Raw genomic sequence first — 25,281 nt, 5'->3', positions numbered from 1 at the left:
ATGGCTGTTAAAGCACTTAGCCAGGGCTGGGGACATGGTGACCCACAGTACCTGCTGGCCCCTTCCTGTCCTGGGGAGGGAGAGGGAATCTGTCCTTCCACGGGACTCCAGCAGCTGCCCCAGCCCCACCAGGAACGGGGACCCTGAGTGGACAGAGGCGCCCCAGCGCACACCCCCGGGGCCGGTCGCTCACCCAGCTTTGCCCTCTGCTCCTGGCACCGCTCCACCAGCTTCCGGAGCTCCTGGTACTTGTCCGAGAGGTTCGAGCGGCTGATCTCCAGGGGACCCTGGAACTCCAGGTTCTGCTCGGCCAGGCTCCGGTTGGTGGCCAGTGCCATTTCCCGCTCCAGCTGCAGGTCCTGGACCTACAGAGCAGGACACTTGACCGTGAGACCCGCCACACCACCACTCAGCTCGCAGGGGGCTGGACCTGGGGCTTCCGAGACCCGTCACTCACCATGGCGGGGCTGGGCAACACTCAGCCCCCAACTAGAGTCAGACGGACCCAGGTTCCAACTCTGAGCAAAGCGCTCCAAACCAGACACCTCACCGAATCCTTAACCCCACAGCCTACGTGGTGGATGCATGCGAAGGGCCACAAGACGAGTGGGAGGAGACTCCCCCGTAGGCTGTGCAGAGCTCCAGGGAGGGGGGCGGAGAAAGTCAGAGCCTTCCTAGGAGGGAAGGGACCAAGTCCCAACCACCTGCCCCCGGGATTCAGAGTCAAGAGACCTCCTCTGAGGTGCACTGATGTGGCCCAGACCTGACCACAGGCCAGACACGCAACAAAGCCCCCAAATAAAGTTAGTGTGAGGAGTGAGAACGCCAGGGCCAGCCCGTGACACCGACTCCAGAGGGACCTGTCCCTGCCTCCTCCACAGGTGTGTCCTACAGAGAAGCTGCTCAGATGAGCTAACACAGAGGCCACCAAGAACCGCAGGGGAGTCCCCAGGAGCAGCTGAGGACTCCCACCAGCACAGGCGACCCGTGGCCCCCGAGGCTCTGATGCCAACCTTTGCACCTGGATGTGCCCCACTGAAAGCACGCCCCCAAGCTGAGCAGCACTCTCTCCTCGTCCAGGTCTTTGCTGTCACCAGCCGGTAAGGCGGCAGCCTCGGGAACCCTTCCCAGACCTGCTCTCACCTGAAGCCCTGTCCATTTGTCAGGGGGTCCTCTTTACTGACAGGAGGGCAGAGAGTCAGACCCACACCCCTGAGGGAACGGGGACGCCAGCAGCACCAGTGGCACCAGCACCCACAGCAGGGCTCAGGGCACAGCTTGGCAAGACCAGCTTCCACGCGGGAGCCACTGGGCAGCTTCTCCACCACGGTGGGCACATGGCGAGCCAAGTCTGACTGGCTCGTCCCCAGTCAGACGCAGGAAGGCCATGGGCGTCCTGGAGGAGGGGGCTTCCGGGGGCTGCCATCCTGCCGGTCCCCAGCCACAGGGCCTCGAGTGCTGAGCTCTGTGGTGGGCCTGGAGCCTGCTCACCCACTCCAGACTGGAAAGAGAGACGCCACGGCTACCAGAAGTCATGGGGCCTGACCACAGCCTCTCAGGTCTGCCCTCACTCCTGGGCTGTCTGCCTTGCTGCCACCAATACCCTCTGGAACCACTGAGCAAGCACCCTGACTCAGGGACGCCCGCACTGCGGAGTTCCAGTCTCACTTTCATCAGCCGGGAGAGCTTTTCTTTTCTTATGTGTCTGACACAGAGAGGGGGGCCTGAAGCCCTCTGCTCAGCTGCCCCTTACGGGGCCCCAGATCCTCAGTGGACATGTCCTCTGTATACCTCCACTGCCTTTTCCCTGGATCTTAACCAGTAAATCTATGCCGTGTCATCTTCCCCTAAACCTGGTCCTACCCGTTTCTGCCCCCTTTCCCCAGAGCCTCCCCCAAATCTTTCTCCATTAGGGGTTCACTAGGAAGCCCCTGATCGGTCAATAAGACAGTTCAAGCACCCCACCAGAAGACCCCGATATTCACACTCTTCCACATGGAGAGAGGTCCCCTACTCTTTTCTCTGAGCAAAGTCCACACCCCAAACTCAAAGAGCTCCCATCTCCCCTCACAATCCCATGGTGACTCAATTACCATCTTATAGCCCGTGCTAGGAACCTAGTCCAAGGGGTTTTGAAAGTCTAGGGAGCTTGCCCTCCTTCATCTTTCCCTTGTCATCAGCAAAAATGGAAACACATTCCAAAGGCCAACCAACGAGCTTGGCATTATTTGTGTCCGTGTCTCCCAAGCATCGGGGGCGGAGGCGGCAGCGTGCAGAGCCGTGGACAGGCTGGACCGTGGGCACGTCCAGCTCTGTGGCCACATCTGGTCACCTGACCTTTCCGACCTCGCAGGGGAGTCACGGGGTCAAGGCGCCGGAAAAGGCGGGGAGAGCCCTTTATAAAGTGTAAAGCTCCGCACGTTCAGAAGGGTTGTTTTATTCCCGTGAGGACCACGATTAGGAGCTGAGACGGTTTGGTGTCTGTTATGATAGGGAAGGGATTAAACAGGAGATGAGCCTAATCCCAGCCCCAGAACAGCTCCTCCTGCAGACGCAGGGCCCGGCCAGACGGTTGGGGAAAGGCGGTTACAAAACGGTACCAGTGCTTTTAGAACCACCTCCAAATCCAGGCTGGAGCCACAGTGTGGGGGCTCCTGGGGCATGCGGGTCCCAGAAGGCACCAGGTGCCAGAGTTGGCGCGGGGGCCCTGGACTTCCTGGCACTGCGCCCCCAGAACTCCCAGAGGGCCCAGGAACTAGACTGAGACCCCAGGGGCTCCTCTGCCTGGCCAGGGTGAAGGCCACAGAACAGGCAGATAAACTTGGCCCAAACCCCCAACAAGCCAGTGTCCGTAAGAAGGGCCTCAGGGCTGGGACGAATTGGGAGACTGGGACTGACGTATACACACCACTATATATAAAATAGATAACTAGGGGCTTTCCTGGTGGCGCAGTGGTTGAGAGTCCGCCTGCCGATGCAGGGGACGCGGGTTCGTGCCCCAGTCTGGGAAGATCCCACATGCCGCGGAGCGGCTGGGCCCGTGAGCCATGGCCGCTGAGCCTGCGCGTCCAGAGCCTGTGCTCCGCAATGGGAGAGGCCACGATGGTGAGAGGCCCGCGTACCGCAAAAAAAAAAAAAAAGATAATGAGAACCTACTGTATATCACAGGGAATTCTACTCAATGCTTTGTGGTGACCTAAACGGGAAGGAAATCCAAAAAAGATGGGATATATGTCTATGTATAGCTGATTCACTTTGCTGTATAGCAGAAACTAACACAACATTGTAAAGCATTGTAAAAACTATACTCCAACAAAAATTAATAAAATTAAATTAAAAAAGAAGGGCCTCAGTCCCATCTGCTATCCTTGGCCCCGTGACAGCCCTCCTCTACCTCAGGGAAGTCTTGGGCCAGCCGCTCGATGGCCGCCGGGTCATTCTGCATCTCCTCCAGCTCCTCCAGGGTCTTGTCTTTCAGGGTCTCCATCTTTCCCTGGGAGCACAGAACGACACTGAAGTGAGGAAGGGACTGCTCAGGGGGAAGGGACCCCCAAGCCCATATTCATCGTCTGTCAAAGGACCAACTGGAGTTTCCCAACGATGCCTCCAGTCCACAGGGAGGACCAAGGAGGGTCAGAGTCCGGCCCCCCAACCACCCCCGTCCCCAGGGAGACCGAGAAGCTGCTCCTCCACCCAGACCATGAACAGCAGGCTACACGGAGGCACTGGGCGGTCAGAGGCAAAACCATGATTCCCGGCAGTGCCAGATGAAGCTCCCCAAGGAGCAGACAGGAGAGGCAGGAGGAAGGAGGCTGACAGCCAGGGGCAGAGACTAAACTTGGCCCAAGGCCGCCTGTGAGCCCTGAGGCCAGCACACACTCTGGGAGGTGTCCACTCCTGCCTGAACCCTAAATACACCCACCCTCCACATGGGGGCTTTGCTGGCTTTAACATCACAGGCTCAGGAGCCTCCCTGCCGGTTATGTTTAGCGTGCACCAACCACCTTGGGTTTCCCTCAAGCATTCTCTGCAACAGCCATCCACTCCACGTGCCACAAAAACAGACTGTCAGAACTTCCCTGGTGGCGCAGTGGTTAAGAATCCGCCTGCCAACGCAGGGGACATGGGTTCGAACCCTGGTCCGGGAAGATCCCACATGCCGCGGAGCAACTAAGCCCGCGCACCACAACTACTGAGCCTGCGCACCTAGAGCCCGTGCTCCGCGACAAGAGAAGCCACGGCAATGAGAAGCCCGTGCACCACAACAAAGAGTAGCCCCCACTCGCCACAACTAGAGAAAGGCCCGCGTGCAGCAATGAAGACCCAATGCAGCCAAAAATAAATAAATAAATTTATTTTTAAAAAACCAGACTGTCACATGCGTGCCCTTGTCAGAGAAGGACAAAAAAATCACCACCAAGTTGGCCCTACAGCCACCAGAAGGAAAAGAAATCGACCGACCTGAATGGGACGCCTGCTTTGACAGAAGACCTGGTTTCAGCGGTCCTCTCCCTGTCGCTCTGCCCAGAGGAACATCGATTGATGTCTGTGTGACACAGGGGTCACAAGCAGGCCCCAGGATGGAGCCCCAGCGAGAAGAGGAAGCACCAGGACTCATTTCCCTTCTACTGACAGGATCTTCTCCTTTCATGCTTTTATCTTTTCTAGATGTGTGTCTTATAGTCCTCATTTCTCATCACAGAGGCTCTGCCAATCTTCCGAAGATGCCAACACTACAGAAACCCAGAGCCCCCACCCCTGGCGCCAGGGCTCAGCGGGAGTGACGACTGGGCCGAGGGGCCACCATGGAATCGAGGCCCAGGGTTATGACTGTGCAGCCAGAGGTGAGCTCCAGGCCTGCTTCCTCGTCTGGACTAGTAAGGGAAGGCATCTCCCAGGGCGGCAGAAAGATAAAGGAGAAACCAATAAACAGAGACCACACGACCCCATTTGTCAGGAAGGTCCGGGTTTACCCCTCATGTCCCAGTGTAGCTATAAAAGGTGCCCCTTTTCATGCTCAAAAGAATCCCAGGACTTCCCTGGTGGTCCAGTGGTTAAGACTCCTCGCTTCCACTGCTGGGGGTGTGAGTTCAATCTCTGGTTGGGGTACAAAGATCCCACCTACTGCACGGCATGGCCAAAAAAAATAAAATAAAAAGTGTCCCGGTTTAGACAACAAATTCCATGGTCACCCTACTGATAAAGAGCTACCCAAACAGGGTCACCCCCACTTTCTTTTACCTACTGAGGGCTGAATGTCGCCCCCCAACCTCCAAGACAAGGAATGCCAAGCTTCGATGGGCACCTAAACCTGGGGGGACACTTGCTGAGAATGCAGGTGCCCCAGCCCCACCCTCAGAGCCCTGTGTCGTAGGCCAGAGTCGGGCCCAGAAATCCAGAAGCTCTCCCAGAGACGCCGATGCAGCTGATCCGGGGCCAGATTCTGAGAAAGACGACAGCTCGTTGCTTGTCGTGTGAAACGGAGGCCACTGGTTACTGAGCATCGCAGCGTGAGTTTTACACGCGCTGTCTCTCCTACTCCTGCGAGGGGGCAGCAACGTCCCACTGGCAGGTGGGGATCAGAAAGGTTACAAATGGCAGAGTCAAAATTCTGCACTCTGTCTACACCTCACTCTGCTGCTCCCAAAACCCTTGGGCTAAAGGTTGGGTCAGAGGCACGGCAGACTGCAGGGGCCTGGGGAAGGAGCAGAAATGGGGAGGCCCACCCTATTACACTGCAAACCCAGTGAGTCCACCACGAGTTGGACACGCAGGAGGAACGGAGAAACATTCTGAAGACCTGGAACATCAGGGGCCTGGACTCGATCAGACTCACCTCATCTGAGTCCTGGGCCCTGCCACTTGCCATTGTGGGGCCCTGCACGGTGGACCCACCCTGAGCCTCAGCCTCCTCATCTGTAAAATGGGTTCGTGCCACAGTCGACACAGGCAAAGCTCTGGCCAGCGTGAGGCCTGGCCTAGAACAATGCTGGCAAAAGGCTCCAACACCACAGAAGTCACTGATTTGTTACTGAGGCCTCCAACACAGCCCAAACTTGCTGGGCCTCAACGGCACCCATCCTGGCTCCACCCAGAGCGGGATCTGCCACAGAAGGGTGTCTGCTCCTTCCCACAGTCAGGGCTGAGCACAGAGACACCCCTGGACTGAGGATGGAAGCTCCACGGCAGGCAGCTGGCTGGCCGCACACAAACGGCACCGTCAGCAGTGCCATCTGCGAGGGCCCCGGGAGGTCCAGACGTGCCCACCACACATCCAGTGGGAGAGCCCCACATAGAGCCGCAGTTCCCCAGGACGGGCCCCAACTCTCCCCAACCATTTACCACATCCATGCTGGATGAGACCACCTTTAAGGCAGCGCAACCTCGAGAGCCAAAGGCACACCTTTTGGTCTTAGGACACCTGTCATTCCTAACATTACGGAGGACCCCAGAGAGTTTTCATTTCTGTGGATTTTAGCTATTGATATATGTATCGAAATTAAAAGTGAGAGATTTTTAAAACACAATATGAAAGCACACACACTAGCCGTCAGAAGGATGTCGTGTTGTGAACCCTCTGAAAACTCCCCTTGTACTCATTTGAGAAAGAGAGTAAAAAGGAAAATAACGTCTTAGGTTGTGGAAACTGTTCTGACCTCATAGGTGGCCAGACAGGGTCTCAGAGATACTCCCCCAGGGGTCCCTGGAACACGCTTTGAGAACCACTGGCCTAGATGTTAGGAGAATGGACTCTGGAGCCAGACTGCCTGGATTTGAAGCCTGGTTCTGCCACTTACTAGCTGTGTTATTTAATCTGTTTGTGCCTCAGTTTCTCCACCTGTAAAATGGCAGTACCTGGAACGCAGTGAGCACTATGTAGGTCTTTGCCATTACCAGGACCCTCAAACCCACGTTACACAGTGAGTCTCGCTATTATCCAACCTCACAGACGAGGCCCTGAGAGGTGCCCAAGGTCACCAGGCCAGGAATTGGCAGTGCCTTAACTAGTCCAGGAAGCTTCTCACCTTCCTTCCTTTCTTTCCAGTTTTGTTGATATAATTGACACACGGCACTGTATGGGTTTAAGGTGTGCAGCATAATGATCTGACTTACATACATCATGAAATGACCATCCATCACCTCCTACAGATATAAAATTTTAAAAAGAGGAAAATATTTGTGTGTGTGATGAGAACCCTTAGGATTTTCTCTCAACAACTTTCATATATAACATACAGTGCTAATTATACTTATGTTGCCTCTATTATAAATTACATTTTTATAAGTAAAAATCTATAAAATTGTTATAAATTATATTTATCATGATCTATTTATCATCCCTAGTACTTACTTATCTTACAAGGGGAAGTCTGTGCTTTGTGTCTGCCTTCATTCAATTCCCCCTCCCCCACCCCCTGCCTCTAGTAACCACGAATCTCTTTTTCTATGAGTTTATTTGTATGTTTGTTTGTTTTTGAATATAACTGACCTACAACACTGTTAGTCCTATTACACAACATAGTAATTCATTTCCGTGCATTTCAAAAAGATCAACAGGGTAAGTCTAGTTACACTCAGTCACCATACAAAGATATTACTTAGTTATTGACTATATTTCCCACACTGTACATCTGATACTCGTTGACTCATTTATTTTGCAACTGCAAGTCTGTACCTCTTAGTCTCCCTCACCTATTTCTCTCCTCCCCGCAACACACCCCTGCCTCTGGTAACCACCTGTTTGTTCTCCGTATCTATGTCTCTGTTTCTGTTTTGCTATGCCTGTTCATTTGTTTTTTAGATTCCACACATAAGTGAAATCATACAGTACTTGTCTTTCTCTGCCTGACTTATTTCACTCCGCATAATAATTTAACTAATTTAACTTTTAATGAAGTTTTCCTTTTTACTGAGCTACCTGTGTCCAGCTAGCTTAGCATCTGTCGTCCTCTTGCCCCTTCCTCTCTGAGGGCACTCTGGCGGGTGTAGCCTCATCTGACAGAGGAAAAGCAGAGACCCCGGAGAGGACGGGATTTGTCAACGAGTCCCTGCGAGGCAGGATGAGAATCGGGGGCTCAATCCCCCTGTGCCGTTTCTACCAAGTCTCCGCCAGGACCCCACATGCACTACCGTTCAGATGCCTACGGCCTGACATTGAGCGCCACCACGTGAGGCCACCACAGTGTCCAGACTGACCAGCAGAACGTGGGGGCTACAGTCTGGAGAGGACAGCCCAAGCTCTGCCACCTGCACAGGGAGACCCATACGACAAGCACACCCGCCACGTCAGGCTCCGAGCAGACCAGGAGAGCCGCGCTGCACGCCGGCCGTGGCAGGGAGAGGCCGAGGCAGGGAGAGGCCGAGGGGGCCTACGCTGGGCCTCTCAGCCCAGAAGGCCCAGGGAGCTCATCTGACTGCACAGGAGGTGCTGATGTAGGACCCACCCTGCAGCCCCGAGGGGCCTGGCTTCCAGACGGGCTTGCCTTCACTAGCCACTTCCCCCCCCGCCCCCGCAAAAGGGAAATGTTCTGATTAAAGTCACCAAAAAAAAATCTTCATAAAACTTTCAAGTATTTTACAACACACTGAATTGTTGTACTAATGGGGCTGACCAAAGGGTAGTACTGATGCCTCTATGTGTCCCGTGTGCACGTCCATCCTTCTTGAACTTGTAGTGCATGTGGGCGTCCGCAGGTGAGTCTGTGAAGACAAAGCCGCCCAGCCTTCCCCCTGGGCCTGAGAGTCCCAGGTCACACAAAGTCCCTGATGTTGCTGAAACCTGTGTGAGGCTGCTGCTTCCACAAGGACAGGAGCAGAGGCAAGGATGTAACTCATCAAAGTCTGGTACTAAGTCACTGTAGATATTTAGCAAGAAAGGAGACTTCCCTGTGTTCAATAAAGAATGGTGGCCAATCAAGAAATAAATAAGCAAGGGTGATTCCAGGGTGTCCTGAAGTGTGTGACCCCCTGTACCACTACACACGGCCCCCTGAGATGCCTTCCCCTCCAACCACCGGCCCAAATGATAACGTTCCTCTGCCAGCCGAAGCCCCACACCTGGTTCTGTTTGATGGCTTTAAACTTCTCGTGGTGGGACTTCCCTGGTGGTCCAGTGGTTAAGAATCGGTCTTGCAATGCAGGGGATGACAGTTTGATCCCTGGTCCAGAAACTAAGATCCCACATGCTGCGGGGCAACTAAGCCCGTGCACCACAATGAAAGATCCCACGAGCCGCAACGAAGACCCGACACAGCCAATAAATAAATAAATACATAAATATTTTTTTTAAAAAAAGAAAGAAAAGAAACAAACTGTTGCTTAGAAAAAAATAAACTCCTCGCGGCAAAAATCCCTGAAACATCTATCTACCTGGTGATCTGGACAATCATGTGTCTTTTAGACAGCAAGAACTCACCCCAAAAGGGCAAGGAATGAAACCCACAGCTCCCCTAATTAGACCACGATCTCCCTGGATCAGGCCCCCTGGCCAGGGAAGAGGATTCCATTCTGCTGGTATGCGCCAAAGCCTTGAACCTGGCATTCCTCACCCTTCGGGGATGACTATCTCTGCCATTCCCTGATTGGGAAAGAGCGCTACTCTCAAATACAGAAAGAAGAAAGACCATCTCAGCCCTGTGGTCATAAAAAGCGTCTCTCCTGTGTCAATTCCCTTTCATTGCAGACTTCAAAGCAGGCCATGCATGTTTGAAATGCCTCAAGAACTTCAGGTATGAAATACCTTCATTTCATGCAGGTCATTAGAATGAACTCTCGAGGTCAGCCTGCATATTCCGAAGTCCTCGATACTACTGGAAGCGGACCTCTTTCCACATAGCGAGTTTTCAGGTGAAATGTACTCGGCCATAGTGGGCTGTGGGCTGTAGTGCTTTTCTTCTTATTCCACCTTTTCTGGTTTCTAACTCAACATCCCTCTCAATTCTACGATGCCCATTTCACAGTTGGTGAAATTAAGGTAGAGTGGCATGTAACTTGCCTATGGAGACAAGAGAGGGAACACCAGAGCTAGGAGCCCTGACCCGGCCACTGCTCCTTCCACCAGGCTCTGCCCACCCAGCCACCTCCACTCACACCGCTCCACGAGAGGCTGCTGGCATGTGGAAGAGCCACCCGTCCCCATTTCTTCTGGAATAGGTGTGCTCAGGATCCCGCACCCAAATGGGCCCCACTCAATTTTCCTTACTTGTCAAATGGGACCCTGATGGTCCCACAGCTCAAAGCCCTCTTTGCAAACTCTCCCATTAATTTATATAATCAGCCTAGTAAGTAAAGTGAACACAGGGCATAATCACCCCTACTTCAGCGATGAAATGAAAGCCAGAGAGAAACAGTAAGGGTATTGCCCAAGGTCCTATAAACGGCTGTATTGCCCAAGGTCCTACAAACTGCTGGGGTCGAACGACCGGAGGCCAGCGTCCCTTCCCATCTCCGGTATTTTGATTTCACAAATGACACAGGGGAGCGATAAGGGTAGAATTTAGTTATAAGGTCATCCAAGATGCAGAGATTACAAACCCGTGCAAGTCACGGATCGCCTGGGCCCTCCTCGGTGCCTGCCTCCCGGGTGGAGGTGGCTCACATCTGTGCCCGCTGACAACATCTCAGGCCCGAGGAGCGGGCAAGTTCCATCTTACAAGATTTATCACAGCACTGTCCACCACTGGACGTTACCGGTGCCTTTCTTTCAGAAGTTCACAGACATCACCTGATCCTGCGTCACCCAAGGATGAGGCCCGAGGCTGAGAGCAACAAGCACTTCTCCTAATTTGAAAAACAGGTTGGGGGGCTGGGGGCGGTGAGAACAGGACAATATTCTGCCCAAGGCCCATAAAGGAGGTGCCCCCCAAGTCTGGGCATCTGTTGCCGTCAGTGTTCTGCTTCTGGATCATCCAAGGTGGCAGAAAAAATCCAAACCAGAGCTTCTAAAAGTGGCCACGACCACCAGGGATGCCACCAAGTATAGAGAACTGGGGGGTTACTGCGAAGCTATTTAGGGACGCAGAGTCCATACACTTTTGTTTCTGGAGGCCTGACAAGTCCAACGACCTCAGCCCTGGGCACTCAGGCCCTGAGCTAGATCCCCTCCCAGTTACCACGGTGCCCAGGAGGATGATGGGTACTTCTCGGGTGGTACCCGAGGTCTGCCCCAGGGGAGAAGAGTTGAAGTGAGGAGAGGCAAGCCCCTTGAAGGCAAGGAGAATTCTCGTTCACCTTTGTATTTCCAGGGCCCAGCAGAGGCCGGCACATAGACAGCGCAGGGTAATGCTTGCAGAAAAACAGCCAGAGGCAGGGAGAGAACGAGGCAGTCAGCTGGTGGGCAAGACACAGGGACTTGAGGACGGGGCTGCTTCTACTGTTTCAGCCTTCATTCATTTCTTCCTGCTTCACTGAATAAACATTTAATGAGCAATTACTATATACCAAGAACAGGACAAGGCCCCAGATAAAGGGAGGAAGGATAAATAGGAGCAGAGGGATGGAAATAAACATTTACTGACTCCTGACTATGTGCCAGACACAGCCTTATGTAAAAACTGAAGCTAGCTCTCTAGGAACTCAGTTTGGTTTCAAAAAATGAAACACTTCACAACAAATCATGGTGAATCCAGGTGAGAGCAGAGTGAGAAGTGGGGAGGGGGTCAGCTCGGAGGGCTGGGGGCGTGAGAAGCCCACAGGTCCTCATCGCTGGAGCCATTCGTGCTGGGACAGGAATCAGAAGGTCGGGGGCAGGTGACAGCCGGGCCGTCGTGGGAGCTACTGCAGATGCTCAAGGCTGGAGACGGGGTGAGGACAGCTGAGAAGAGGAGGCAGCTGCACGGCATGCACAGGTATAGCGACGACAGCTCTTTGCGGGGCGACACCACCCACTCTAAGGAGATGAGACCGGGACGAGATGGGAAACGAGCAGGTGTTAATCTGCGTTCCCTCCACCAAGAAGAGAAAATGCATCACCGTTTCCTAACAACCCCTGGGAAAAAAACTTGTTTTTCTTTTTTTTTTATTTATTAATTTTTACTGGCGTATAGTTGCTTTACAATGTTGTTAGTTTCTGCTGTACAGCAAAGCGAATCAGTTATACGTAGACACATATCCCCTCTTTTTGAGATTTCCTTCCCATTTCTTTTTATTTTCCTTTCCTTCTTTCTTTCCTTCTTTCTCTTCTTCTTTCTTTTCTTCCTTCCTTCCTTCCTACCTTTCTTTTGTCTCCTCTGCAGCTTTCACCTCCACAGAGGTCACAAACCCAGATGCCCACACAGGCCAGGCAGGCATGTCAGACACCGTGTCTCCTGAAAGCACGGGCACCTCCTGCAGGTAGGAGGGGGGGGTCCAGCGTTGCCAGACCTGCCGGGTCTCCAAGGGAGGCTAGAAATCCAGATCACTGCGACATCGCCCCACTTTTAAATTTCAGTCACCAATTCAAAGTTGTAACAAACACAGGGTGGGCTGTGGTTTGTCACCTGAAATCAACACCATACCCTCCATGAGAGACACATGCGAGGAGGAGAGATTCTACAGGAGGGGTGGGGGGAGGGGAGGGGGGAGGTGACAGACATTTCTCAGGTGTCCTGGAGCCCACCTTCTGTCACAGAGCACTGTGCGGGGCCTGACATAGCTAGAGCAGCGCCAGCCAGAACCAAGGAGGCAGCTTCCAGGTGCAGCCCCTGGGCCTTGGGAAGCCACACGCCGCTGGGAGGGGACGCGAAGTCTCCAGCCACCGGCCCCTGCTGCTTCCGTCTCTTGGCCTCGAGTTCTTTCCACTACCCTATCTTGACGAAATCGAGCTCCACATACCTCGGACACGGCGAACACGATCTAGTGGAAGATAGTGAGGCCCAGAGGCGACTACACTACCCCTAGTGGATCCAGGCCAGAGCCGTGCCATTCCTCACCACTCCCCGAGGGGGAGGCTGCACAATGTCCCGGTGGGGAGAGGATGCTGGTGAGCGCTCACCTCAGGACAGCCCCCCAGATCTGACCTCAACAGGTGGAAAAGAAAGCAAGGTACTGACGGCTCTTGCTCAACAGGGATCTCTCCCGGGACTGTTCAGCTCAACAACAAATAGTTTCAACTGATATCAGATCCTATGCAAGGATAAACTCAGAAAAAAAAAAAAAGAAAGTAAAGACTGAAAGCAAAACGCAGCATTTTCTAAGTGTGAGGGTGCTCAGATCAGAGTTAAGGTGTGCCAGTCCTAGAGATGCCTTGCAGTGCCCCTTGTCCCTTGCTTCTGCCTAAACAATTAGTGCCAGCTCTCTCCTGGCTGGGTGCAGAGTAGAAACGCACAGAATTTGAGGACTGACGCCCTGGGTTTGCGTTTTGGCTCCTCAGTTTTTTAGCTGTGTGACCTTGATCAAGTCCCTTAACTTCAGTTTCCTCATCGGGAAAATGGGCACCATGATGCTAATCCCACCTTGGGGATCGCGTGTGTGCCTGGGACGAGCAAATGGCCCTGAGAGAGCTTTGCAAGCTCCTGCGCCCTAAACAAGTATTAATTATTCTGCCTCCTGGAGGGGGGGGCAATCCGATGATTAGAGGCGACTCCTGACACCCCCGGGGCTCAATATTGAGTCAAGCAAAATGACCGCTACCTCTGAACCATGACACAGAACTGTGACTGAGCCAGGCGCTTCCATTTTCCTGACTCCACCAGGAGCTAAAGCACTGGCTCCAATTACTCCCTTCCTCTCAGTTACCAGCCAACCTTTCCTTGCCGGCTACTTCAAGCCTGAAATCACACTGCAAGAAGAGTTGCAAAGGCCTTTGGTTTCTTGTAAGTTTCCCACGTCTCCCTATGGTAGCTTAAGAAGCTGTTACCATAGCAACCTGCACAGTTCAATCTGCACATGTTATAGGGAACTGGCCCCATCCCACCCCTCTCGTCAGAAACACCTGTGGTTGCCTCAGAAACCTTTCTAAGCCTGCTGCGTAATGAGGAAATACGTGTTGACCTGATCTATTTTTCTTTTCCCAGGATGATTCCAGCCACGCGATCAAGTAACCAGGCCTTCAGTCACCTAACTTCCCACAGGAGTTGAGAAAAGCAAACCAGCCAGCACGCGCTTCTCACCTGGCCCAAAGCACCGTCGAATCAACCTGCCCCAACGATCTGAAAAGTTGGTGTGTATGCTCCAGGAGGGAGACTTCTTTAGTTTTCATTCTTTCTAAGGAATTTCTGGGGTTGGGAGTCAGTGCTCCCTCCATAGCCCCCAATGCTGAACAGTTAAGACAGTGTGAAAAGCAGTGGAGAGAGTTCAGGGCTTGAGAGTCCAATATTCTGGATTCAAAGCCCAGCTTGACCTTTCACTAGCTACATGACCTCGGGCAAGCTATTCAGCCTCCTAATTCTGCTTCTGATTGGTAGAATGGGACTATCTCTACCAACCTCACGGGCTGGTTATGAGGCCTTAACAAGAAGTAAACATGAAACCTTCTGGAGGTGCTGGGAAGACCACCAAGCAAGCGCTAGGTGGCATCGAGTCCTGCATTCTCGCACCTTATAAAACTTACTGTTGTAAAATGCTGCCTGACGACCCTGCCAGGCACCCAGTTAGGCTCGTGGGGGAGGACTCTGAAAGAACAGGTCCCAGAGGGAAGCAGAGGGTGTGGCTTTCTGAAACGGGCTCCACACCAATCTGAACGAAGGTCCACGAATATAAAGGGGGCCCATCTACAGGAGGGATGTACAATCTCTCAGGACAAGGTTTTTGGAAGGAAAGTATCATCTTTACATTGATATTTACATGAGCGAATCCTCCTTGCGTTCACTGAATAACTCCATCTGACACCTCTTTTCCCAGAGGCAGGCCCCCAAGTGAGAAGACCCAGGAATGATGAGCTGTTTACTGGGCCAAGTGCAGGGGGCACTTTTTTCTCCTCAAACTAGACTCCCCTCCCAACCTCCACTTCCATCAGCATCCTCCAGCTTCTCACCCTAACTTCTAACTCTCCAGGCCGTCTTCCTCATCTCTGACCTCCACCACCAGGTTTTATCTAGTCGCTGTTCCAATGTCTTTTAGGTGCCTCCATCCCGGCCCTTCCACAAACTCCAAGTGGGTCTCCCCACCTCTAATATGCCAGGCACCTCTGGATTCATTGTTTTTAAAACACTGCTTCCACCTCCCTCCAACCTTCCCTGAAGCTAGCCATCTCTTCCCTCCTTCCCTCCCTCCCTCTTCTGCTTATCTCCCCCCACCCTGACCCTCCAGCTGGGAGCCATCTAAGCACAGCCTGCCATGCTGTCAGGACGTGCCGCCGCCATCCTCTTTTCCCACTTGCCTGGTGTGCCCACTCCTGTTGTTTTCCGAAACTTTTTCAAACCCCCAGTGCACGGAACAGATCACAGAGACCATGCTCTGGGCGTAGGGGCAGGGGGAGAGCCCTACTCTCCCAGCTCAGTCTTCCCCTTGACCTCAAGGGGGCCCCCGAGGCACCTTGCCAGAAGGCAGCTGGAAAATCACTGCCCTAACCCCTCACCCCTGCTAATCCCAACACTCCCCGCCCCACACCCTGCCCAAGCCCCCCTCCTCCAGCAGTGATGCCTCACCAGCAGGGCGAAGGGGGAGGGAAGGAGGGCTCTGCGTAGTAAATGCTACGTGGACTCACAGAGCACAGGGCAGGACGAGTCTTTGGGAGACAAGCAAGAAAGGGCAAAGGCAGCTTACTTAATCTCTCCATACGTCGGTCTCGTCAGTAACAGAGGACTTTTATAAGGATGAAATGAGTTAGTGCCCAGGAAGTCTAATGCCCGGCTCTCAGGCTGGGCTCAATAAAGGGTCATGATTCTCATCACCATGGCTAAGCTCACACACTCAGCCCATTCCTACCTCTGCAACTCAAGCCCCTCCCACGTGGACACTAAGGACAGAAAACTTAAGATTCCTCCAGAGACCACATCAGTCAACAGAGCGACGGAACTCAGATGGCTGGATGTAACTCTGATCAACAGCATTCAGCTTCAATCAAGACGATGGCCAAGAAACAGGTCATCTAACAAGCAGCCTGTTCCTGAAACTTCCTGACAGTAAAGCACAACCCGGCCACTCAGAGAAGCGTCCTCGTTGTCTGGTCCCTGGCTCTGACTTGAGAAGAAAACCATCCTCAGCTTCTTCCCACTGAACTTCCATCTGTTTCTCCTCCATCCCAACTGTTGAGGTGACTCAGAAGGGATCTCACACTGCAGCTGTCAGTCCTCCACCCCACCCCACGCTTTCTAATCTGCAGATCAAACTGACCACATAGGTTCAACCATCCTTAAGGAAGGATCAAGATTAAGGTCAAGCCAAAGACACACTCAGGACAAATAACAGGAGTCTGTACGGGGTCACTCAAGCGTGTCTGTTCAAAGTCCGAGATGATGAGACTCTGTTTTCTTGCTGATCTGGGGCCATCCTAGGCTAGTATAAAGTGGGGCAGCTCCAGACCCTACCCCTGCCAGCGATGCCTGACCCTACGAACTTCTGGCTCCAGCAGAGGCAGGCAGGTGTGTTGGGGGCAACAGTGTAGCCACAGAAAAAGAGAAACCAGGCCTGAGCCTCCTCAGATCTACTCTGGACTCAGGCAGGAATCTATACAAAGGCTATCGTCAAACAGGCTAGAGGTGGCAATGCCGTACCAGCGGCCGCACTCAGCTCTGGACTCGTTTTCATCCTGGTGCAGAACGTCCACCACAAGCCAGCCTCCCCAGCAGCTGCCTGCCTGGTTCTAGCAGACTCAGCCCTCTCCAGCCCTCTTCCACATCCCCCGGTAACCTCCAGAGAACGCAGTCGATCAGAGCTCTTGCACCCTGCTGAAAACTTTTTTTAAAAAAAACCCAGTGTTTGGGACTTCACTGGCGGTCCAGTGGTTAAGAATCCACCTTCCAATGCAGGGGACACGGGTCCAATTCCTGGTCAGGGAACTAAGATCCCACATGCCACTGGGCAACCAAGCCCACGCACCGCAACTGAGCTCACATGCCTCAACTACAGAGCCTATGTGCTCTGGAGCCCACGCACCACAACCAAAGAGGAGCCCGCGCGCCCCAACGAAGAGCCCATGCCGCAACGAAAGATCCCGCGTGCTGCAACTAAGACCTGGTGAAGCCAAAAAACAAACAAACAAAAAAAAACCAGTGTTTAGGATCATGTTCAAAATCTTGTGCTCCTTGGCTTGGCCTACAAGGCCCTGCACCAGCAGACCCCGAGCCTCTCCTTCCAGCTAGACCTCCCTCCTCTCCCCCACAGGCTGCAGACTTCATCCTGACTCTCTGTTCTACCTATTCCCAGAACGAACAACATGCTTCCAATCACCTGACAAGTATTCCACATCTACAAAGATCAATACAACAAGGATCCTGCCCTCTGGGAGTTCCCAGCTCTGCTGCCCTGCCTTTGCTCTTACAATTCCCTCTGCCTAAAATTTCTTTCCTACACCTTCTCTAATTTGAAAATGCCTGCTGATCCTTCACCATCAGCTCTCTGGGAAGCACTCCTTGCTCCTTCTCCCAAAGACTTCGTCCTGCCCTCCCATTGTGCCCTGTAAGTACCACACAGCAATTACTACCTAGGAATCAGCATGTTTCTCCAGCAAGACTGGGAGCTCCCCAAGGGCCCAGTGCACGTCTCACTCATGTCTGCATCCCAGCACCGAGGTCAATGCCTAGCACACACAAGGTGCTCAGCAAGTGCTGACTGCACGGGAACCTCCACTTTTTGGCAAACTTAGAGCAACAGGGACCAGATTTACTCTCCTGCCTCAAACAACTACAAACGAGAAAAGATAAATGAAACAACAGTTTTCAGACATTGGATATCTAGCAGCAGAGGATGGATTCCTGGGTGGGAGCGGGGGACGGGAGCAGGGAGCAAATGAGGTGAGCTCTACAATTGCCCCAACTTACTGTCTAGAGAGAGTTTTCAGGCCATGGCACAAGGAGGGGGTACCCAAGGCAGAGCCTGACAGTCTCCCCAAGTTGGGAAGAGAGAGTTGGGAATCTAGGGAGGCCAAGGTAGCCAGAGTTCACAGGGTCAAATACCAGAGAGGAGAGAGCTACACCGTGAACTCTGGAAATCTGCAGGAAGTCCCCCTCCAGTTTTCTTCTGAGTGTTTACAGTACTGGTCAGGATTAGAGGGAACAATCCTTGGGCCTCAAACTGAGCCAAGACTAATCTGTGTCCCCACTCACCAGAGTGGAAATACTTCCTAACTCACAGGACATCAGTAGAGCACTGAAAAGGGTAGTGCCTTGGTAGTGGGTAAAATTAACCCTGGTCTAAAGGCTGGTCTGGTCCCAGCTAACAAAGCTTAACAGTGAGGCATCAAAGGATCAAACTGTTTCCAAGTAACTTAACAGTGTCCCAAAACAATGCCAAGAATATTTATAAAAAGGCAAAAATATTCAGCACCCAACAGGGTAAAATTCGCAACATCTGACATCCAATCAAAAATTACCAGACATACGAAGAAGCAAGAAAATATGATCCATGATGAGGAAAAAAATCAATCAGTAAAACAAACTCAAAAATACAGATAAGAAAATTAGCAGACAAGGACACTAAAATGGTTACTACAACCATATTCCATATATTCAAGATGCTAAAGAAGATTGAGAATGTTAAGTTGAGACATAGAAAATATAAAAAAGACTCAAATCAAACTTCTAGAAATGGAAACTACAAATGTCTGAGATAAAAAGTATACCAGATGGAAATAACCACAGATTAGACACTAAAGAAGAAAAGATCATTGAACTTAAATACAGAGCAATAGAAACTACGCAAAACAAACCACAAATTTAAAAAAAAAAAAAAAAAAAGATGGGGGAAAAAATAAATTGAGAATCAGAGAGCTGTGGAGCAACTTTAAGCATCCTAAAATACATGTAACTGGAGTCCCCAAAGAAGAGAGAGAGGAGAATAGAGAAAATACCTGACAAATTACTAGCTGAAAAGTTTTCAAATTTGATGAAAGTTTTAAACCCACAGATCCAAAAACTCAATTAACCCAAGCACAAGAAATATGAAAACTACACCAGGGCACATCATAATTAAATTGTTTAAAACCAGTAATAAAAGAAAAGTAGCCATAAGGAAAAAAGACACATAAGAATAGAAGAAAAAAAAAATAAGAACAACAGCAGATTACTCATAGAACAATGTAAGACAGAAGACACTGGAACCACATCTTAGAATGCTGAAAGAAAAATAACTGACTTAGAATTCTATATTCAGGAAAAATATCTTTCAAAAACAAAGACAAAATAAAGACTTTCTCAGACATCCAAAAGCTAAAAGAATTCATTACCAACAGACCAGCAGAATAAGAAATGTTTTTTAAAAGTCCTCAATTCAGAAGGAATGTAAAACGAAGTGGAAATCTGGATCTACAGAGAGGAATAAAGAGCACTGGAAATGATAAACTGTAATATATATTAAAAAGTAAATATAAAAGAGCTTTTCCTTTCTTTTTAATCTCTTTACAAAATAATTCACTGTTTAAAGCAAAAACAGTAATAATGTATTGCAGGATTTATAACACACATAGAAGTGAAACGTGTGACAACAACAGCATAAAGGCCAGGAGGGAGGAAATGAGAGTATACTATTGTTAGTGTAAAGTGCTGTACAAGATCACTTGAGGATAGACTGTGACAGGTTAAAGATGCATACTATGTGGGAGGGAGATGCAAGAGGGAAGAGATATGGGGATATATGTACACATATAGCAGATTCACTTTGTTATACAGCAGAAACTAACACACCATTGTAAAGCAATTATACTCCAATAAAGACGTTAAAAGAAAAAGAATTCCTCTCCTGCCTGAAGTGATCAAGAATAGCGGCCGATATTATATAACAAATAGATAATTTTAATTAAAAATGCTTTATTGCTAAAAAAATGCTAACCATCATCTGAGCCTTCAGTGAGTCATAATCTTTTGCAGTAGTAACATCAAAAATCACTGACCACAGATCACCATGCCAAATATAATAAAAATGGAAAACTTTGAAATATTGCAAGAACTACCGAAATGTGACACAGAGACATGAAATGAGTGAGCAAATGCTGTTGGAAAAGTGGTGCCAACAGATTTGTTTGATGTGGGATTGCCACAGACCTCTAATTTATGGGAAAAAAAAAAAAACAACACAGTATCTGCAAAGCGCATTAAAGTGAAGCGCAATAAAGTGAAGGAAAAAAAAGCTGTGCACTACAAATCTTAAAGCAACCACTCTTTTTCTTTTTCTTTTCTTTTTATTTATTTATTTTTTTGGCTGCACCACACAGCTTACCAGATCTTAGTTCCCCGTCCAGGGATTGAACCCGAGTCACAGCAGTGAAAGTGCCGAGTCCTAACCACTGGACCGCCAGGGAATTCCCAAGCAACCACTTAAAAAAAAAAAAAAACTGTCACAGTTACAGCTAATAAACTAACAAAGGAAATAAAATGGAATCATAAAAACAGCTCAGTCCCAGGGAGGTCAGGAAAAAAGGGACATGGGAAGAAAGAACATGGAACAGATTGAAAACAAGCAGCAAGATGATAAAGTTAAACCCAGCTAGAGTCGTTAACCCTTCAGATGCAAACCTGGGTAGGAGACGTAACCTGGGCCCCGGATGCAAGCAGATCCCCCATACACTGCGCTCTAGAGCAGAGATGGAGCCCACCAGGGCCCAGCGCCCAGCATCCCATGTGTCTCAGATTCAAGGCCTGCCCCTCAGGCACTGCACCCCACCGAGGAACCTCTGACAGGATGTCTACCCAACAAGTAGACTCAGAGCACATCTTGGACTCAGAGCACAGCTGTCAGAGGGAATTGCAAAGGAAACAGCCCAAGTGACACGCTCATGTTAAATTAAAACATATTACCTGGAGCAAGACGGTGGAGTAGAAGGACCTTGAGAGTTAAACCCAACTACACTAATAATCACATTAAATGTAAATGGTCTAAACATCCCAATTAAAAGGCAGAATTTTTAAGACTGGATTTCACAAAATGCAAAACTCATCTATATGCTGCCTACAAGAAACCCACTTTAAAAATAAAGACACAAATAGTCCAAAAGTAAATAGATGTAAAGAGATACACCGCACTAATTTTTTTAAATCCCTATCAATTTAATTGTGGTAAAACATACATAAAATTTACCATTTTAAACATTTTAAGTGTACAGTTTTGTGACATTAAATACTTTCACACTGTTGTACAACCATCACCACCATCCACCTCCAGAACTTTTTCATTATCCCAGACTGAAACTTTGTACCCATTAAACATTAACTTCCGTTCCTCCCTTCCCCCAGCCTTGGGCAACCATCACTCTTCCTGTCTCTATAAATTTAACTACTCTAGGAACCTTATATAAGAGGAATCATGCAATATTTATGCTTTTGTGACTGACTTGTTTCACTTAGCATTATTTCTTCAATTTTCATCCATGTTGTCAAAAATTTCCTTCCTTTTTAAAGCTGAATAATATTCTATTGTATGCATGTATCACATTTTGTTTATCCATTCATCTGTCAGTGGACCCTTGGGTTGCTTCTACCTTTTGGTTATCGTGAATAATGCTGCCAGAAACATTGGTGCACAAATATATGTTTGAGTCTCTGCTTATACTTCTTTAGGGTATATACCCAGAACTGGAATTGCTAGATCATACGGTAATTCTATCTTTAATTTTTTGAGGAATTGCCATACTGTTTTCCACAGCAGCTGCACACTTTACATTCCCACCAGTAATATAAATAAGGGTTCCAATTTCTCCACATCTTTGCCAATACCTCTGGTGCTTTTTGGGTTTTTTTAACAAGAGTTATTCTAATGGGTGTGAAGTGGTATTTCATTGTCATTTTGGCTCACATTTCCCTAATGACTAGTGATGTTGAGTATCTTCATGTGCTTACTGGCCATCTGTATACCTTCTTTGGAGAAATGTCTATGCAAGTCCTTTGCCCACTTTAATCAGGTTGTTTGTATTTTCACTGTTGTAGGAATTCTTCAAATATTCTGGATATCAATCCATTAGCACTAAATTTTTTTTAAGTTGGATTGGCTATATTAAAACAAGACAAAGTAGATTTCAGAGCAAAGAACACTATCAGGGATTAAAAGGGTCATTTCATGATAAAGGAGGCCAATTCATCAAACGAACATAACACCCCAAAATGTTTATATATGGAACAGTAAATTAAAACGGTTCAAAGCATACAAAGTACATCCTCTGCTTACAAAGAAATTAAATTAGAAATCAGTGTTCACTGGACAGAGGAAGAATAAAGTAACAGCATAATGCTGACTTTGCCTCTTTCACTACTTCTAATTCTGCCCAGGAGGGAGCAGATAAATTAGCAGTACTTAACATGTCTTCAAGGCTAGGCATAAGTGACCTGGGTTATCCGTTTGACTTCCATGGTTCAGTGTCCCCTCTCCTCCCCTGTCTGGCCCATCCTAAGCCCCAGGGACTCCGCTTGTCAGCCCCAGCTAAATCACAATAAACAAAGATGTTTGGTATTTGCTCAAGCCTTTGACATAAACCAGTGAAGGGGAGAGAAATGCAGTGGAGGAAACACCTGCTAAATAAACATGCCTTTAAAGCTCCCAGAAGCTCGCAGACCTTTGCCTTTACAGAGCTCTGTGTCAAGGGGCAACTATCCAGGAATGAACTGGAACCTTCTGAAAACTCCAGACTCGGAGGAGAAACTAAAAGAATTTCCGAACAGAGATCCAATCGGATTAAAACAAGGTCTTTGCTGACCTGATTAGGTCAGTCTGGAAAAACCCTACTAGGACTGGCCAACAGTGTTCAAGAGGTGATTCATACAGCTGGCTACCCCAATGCCCTTTCAACGGCAGATTAGCAAATTACACAGCGATAAGCAAAAAAATAACAAGAAGCCTTAGAAATAATTTCACTTCCAAGCTCAGCAAATCTACAAACTCCTTAAGGCAGTGCTTCCCGAACTTGCCTTACAGTAAGAATCACCCAGTGCAAGCAAGTGTTAAAAATACAAACTCCCGGGCTTCCCCGGTGGCGCAGTGGTTGGGAGTCCGCCTGCCGATGCAGGGGACGCGGGTTCGTGCCCCGGTCCGGGAGGATCTCACGTGCCGCGGAGCGGCTGGGCCCGTGGGCCATGGCCGCTGAGCCTGCGCGTCCGGAGCCTGTGCTCCGCGGCGGGAGAGGCCACAGCGGTGAGAGGCCCGCGTACCGAAAAAAAAAACAAAAAAAAAAACACACAAACTCCTGGGTCTCTCTCCAGAATCTAAGCAAGAATATCCAGAGGTGAGGCTCTGTATCTCTAACAAGCATCACAGATGATTCTTAACATCCAGCAAATACATTAGCTTGGAAATAAGACTGATGGGTTAAATCCCAACTTGGCCATTTACTGGCTGTAGCACCCTACCTAACATCTCTACTATCCACTTACTTCATCTGCAAAATGGGCTCATCACCTACCTTGAGTGTTCCCAGAATCCAGTATGTTCACAAAGCCCCCAGAACACTGCCAATAGCACATGGCAGCCAAGCAAGAAATCAGAGCTTTTGCTACCTTAAAAACAAACAAACAAACAAACAACAACAAAACACAGCCATCAGAAGCTGCCCAGATGAAATCTACAAAGAAAAATTTCTACCTAACGGAAACTACAAAGGCACCAGGCCAGATTTCTCAGATATCTAGGAAAAAAGCTTTTCTGGACATTATGATTGCCAAGAACTCTCACTTCAGGGTCCAGTATTTCACTCCAAGTCCTCACTCCCATCCAGAACCAGAGTTCAGGCCTGTCCAGGGTCGCAGCTTTGGACAATAGCCAAAGAAAGTCTTTCCTTTCCAAATCCCTTGGTCACCACCACTTCCAGCTCTAGGGCTGCCAGTCACAGCCTGACAGTCAGGTGGCAGCATCTTGGGTACAGCAGTAGGAAATGGGACTCCTGGGTAAGAGGCAGGGAGCCAATGAAGAGGGTGGAAAAGGCCTGAGTCAGCAACAGTACTACTGGGATATTGCTGAAGTGAAGGGAAGTGAGTTTTTGAAGTTTCCAGAGCTAAGAGTGGACATTCCCCAGGGTGAGTGAGCCCAGACATTGGACTGAAACCCTGAGGTGTGGAGTCAACTCTGCCAGTAACACACACACACACACACACCCCACTGCTCTCTAAATTCAGGAGGAACCAGGCACACACTGGAGATTCACAAACACCAATGACCTTTGTACCCAGCAGGCCCATAAATAGGGAGTGGTCAGTGATGCTGGGCAGCCCAAGTCCGGGTCCGGAATAAAGGATAAGAACAGAATCAAGACTGAAAAGCCACAACCTCACTGCCCTGGAGAAAGGGCATAGCCCTGAGAGCGTCCCTCACACCCCGTTCTGCCGCTGGACTCCCTCTGGCAAGTCAAACCCCATTCTTAGGCTTCTTTTCCCCGCCTATACAATGGGCAAACTGGCTCTAACGTCACCAAATGTGTGACCAGCAGGACGCTCAAGTAGGGGGTGGAGGGTGAAAGGTGGCGGTGAGGGGGTGGGGTGCTGGAGGCGCGACCTGCGCAGGGAGCTCGGGCGATGCCTCCCTCCTTCCCGCCCTCCCACTGCGAGGGGCAGGGGCGCCGGCCCTCCGCCGGAGTCACGCGCCCCTCGCGCCCAATCACCAGCCTCTGCCAAGGTGAGGCGGGCAGGCGGAGGCGCGCCGGGAGCAACTGCCAGCGCCGCCCCCATCCCCGTCCTTGCCCCTCCCCGGGCCCCTCTCACCTACCTCTGCCGCCGCAGTCGCCGCCACAGCTGTCGCGGGTTAAATCGGAGCCGGAGCCCACACTTCCGGGGTCCACGAGGCCCGCCCCCTCCCGCCGGATGTGACCCCCCCCTTCAACGTCCGGGCGCTGGGAGCTGGGGCCCACGCCACTCGTCCCGCAGCACGTTGTGCGCGCCGGGGGCCTCTGATTCACCCCGACACCGTCCTCCCGTCCCCGCCACACACACTCTAGCTGCCACCCGGGACCACACCCACGGGAAGGCCCACGAGATCCCTCTAGCTCATGGTGGACGCCCGCCCCCCGCAGGCCATTGCCCCGCCCCCAGAAGGGACACCGCCCATTGGGCGGAACCCAAGCCTCCTGTGCGAGTGCGCCTGCGCAAGCGTCTGCTGATCCTCTGGAAGGCGGGAGAGGGTCACCTTTCTTAACAGAGCTCGGCCTTGTGGGGGTCTGCTCAAAGTGACCCAAAGGAGACCCGAAAGGAAACAAATGGAATCTCAGCACCGAGGGACTCCCTACATGGTCTGAGC

General features: G+C 50.5%; 1 protein-coding gene across 5 annotated transcripts in view; it reads right to left on the bottom strand.

The window, feature by feature from the left end:
• The window catches only part of VPS37C (VPS37C subunit of ESCRT-I), a 28,617-nt gene extending 3,607 nt beyond the window's left edge, over positions 1–25,010 (bottom strand). Inside the window, exons 1-4 of one of the 5 annotated variants that reach the window (XM_027114561.1) lie at positions 24,754–25,010; positions 23,459–23,552; positions 3,395–3,493; positions 194–365 (exon numbers count right to left, since the gene is read on the bottom strand). In XM_027114561.1, coding sequence (XP_026970362.1) covers positions 194–365; positions 3,395–3,487 — 265 coding nt within the window. In that variant the 5' untranslated portion in view covers positions 3,488–3,493; positions 23,459–23,552; positions 24,754–25,010. Of the gene's footprint in view, positions 1–193; positions 366–3,394; positions 4,149–4,461; positions 7,663–23,458; positions 24,139–24,753 lie in introns of those variants that run through there. The other 4 variants (XM_027114559.1, XM_027114560.1, XM_027114562.1 and 1 more) reach the window with 4 other exon arrangements.
• Positions 25,011–25,281: the final 271 nt, after the last annotated feature.

The sequence above is a fragment of the Aethalodelphis obliquidens genome, unplaced genomic scaffold (genome assembly GCF_003676395.1).
Source record: "Aethalodelphis obliquidens isolate GAN/ISIS:26980383/991018 unplaced genomic scaffold, ASM367639v1 scaffold14, whole genome shotgun sequence".
NCBI classification, from domain to species: domain Eukaryota; kingdom Metazoa; phylum Chordata; class Mammalia; order Artiodactyla; family Delphinidae; genus Aethalodelphis; species Aethalodelphis obliquidens.
Note: the sequence above shows the minus strand (reverse complement) of the source record. Positions and strands in the feature narration are given on the sequence as shown.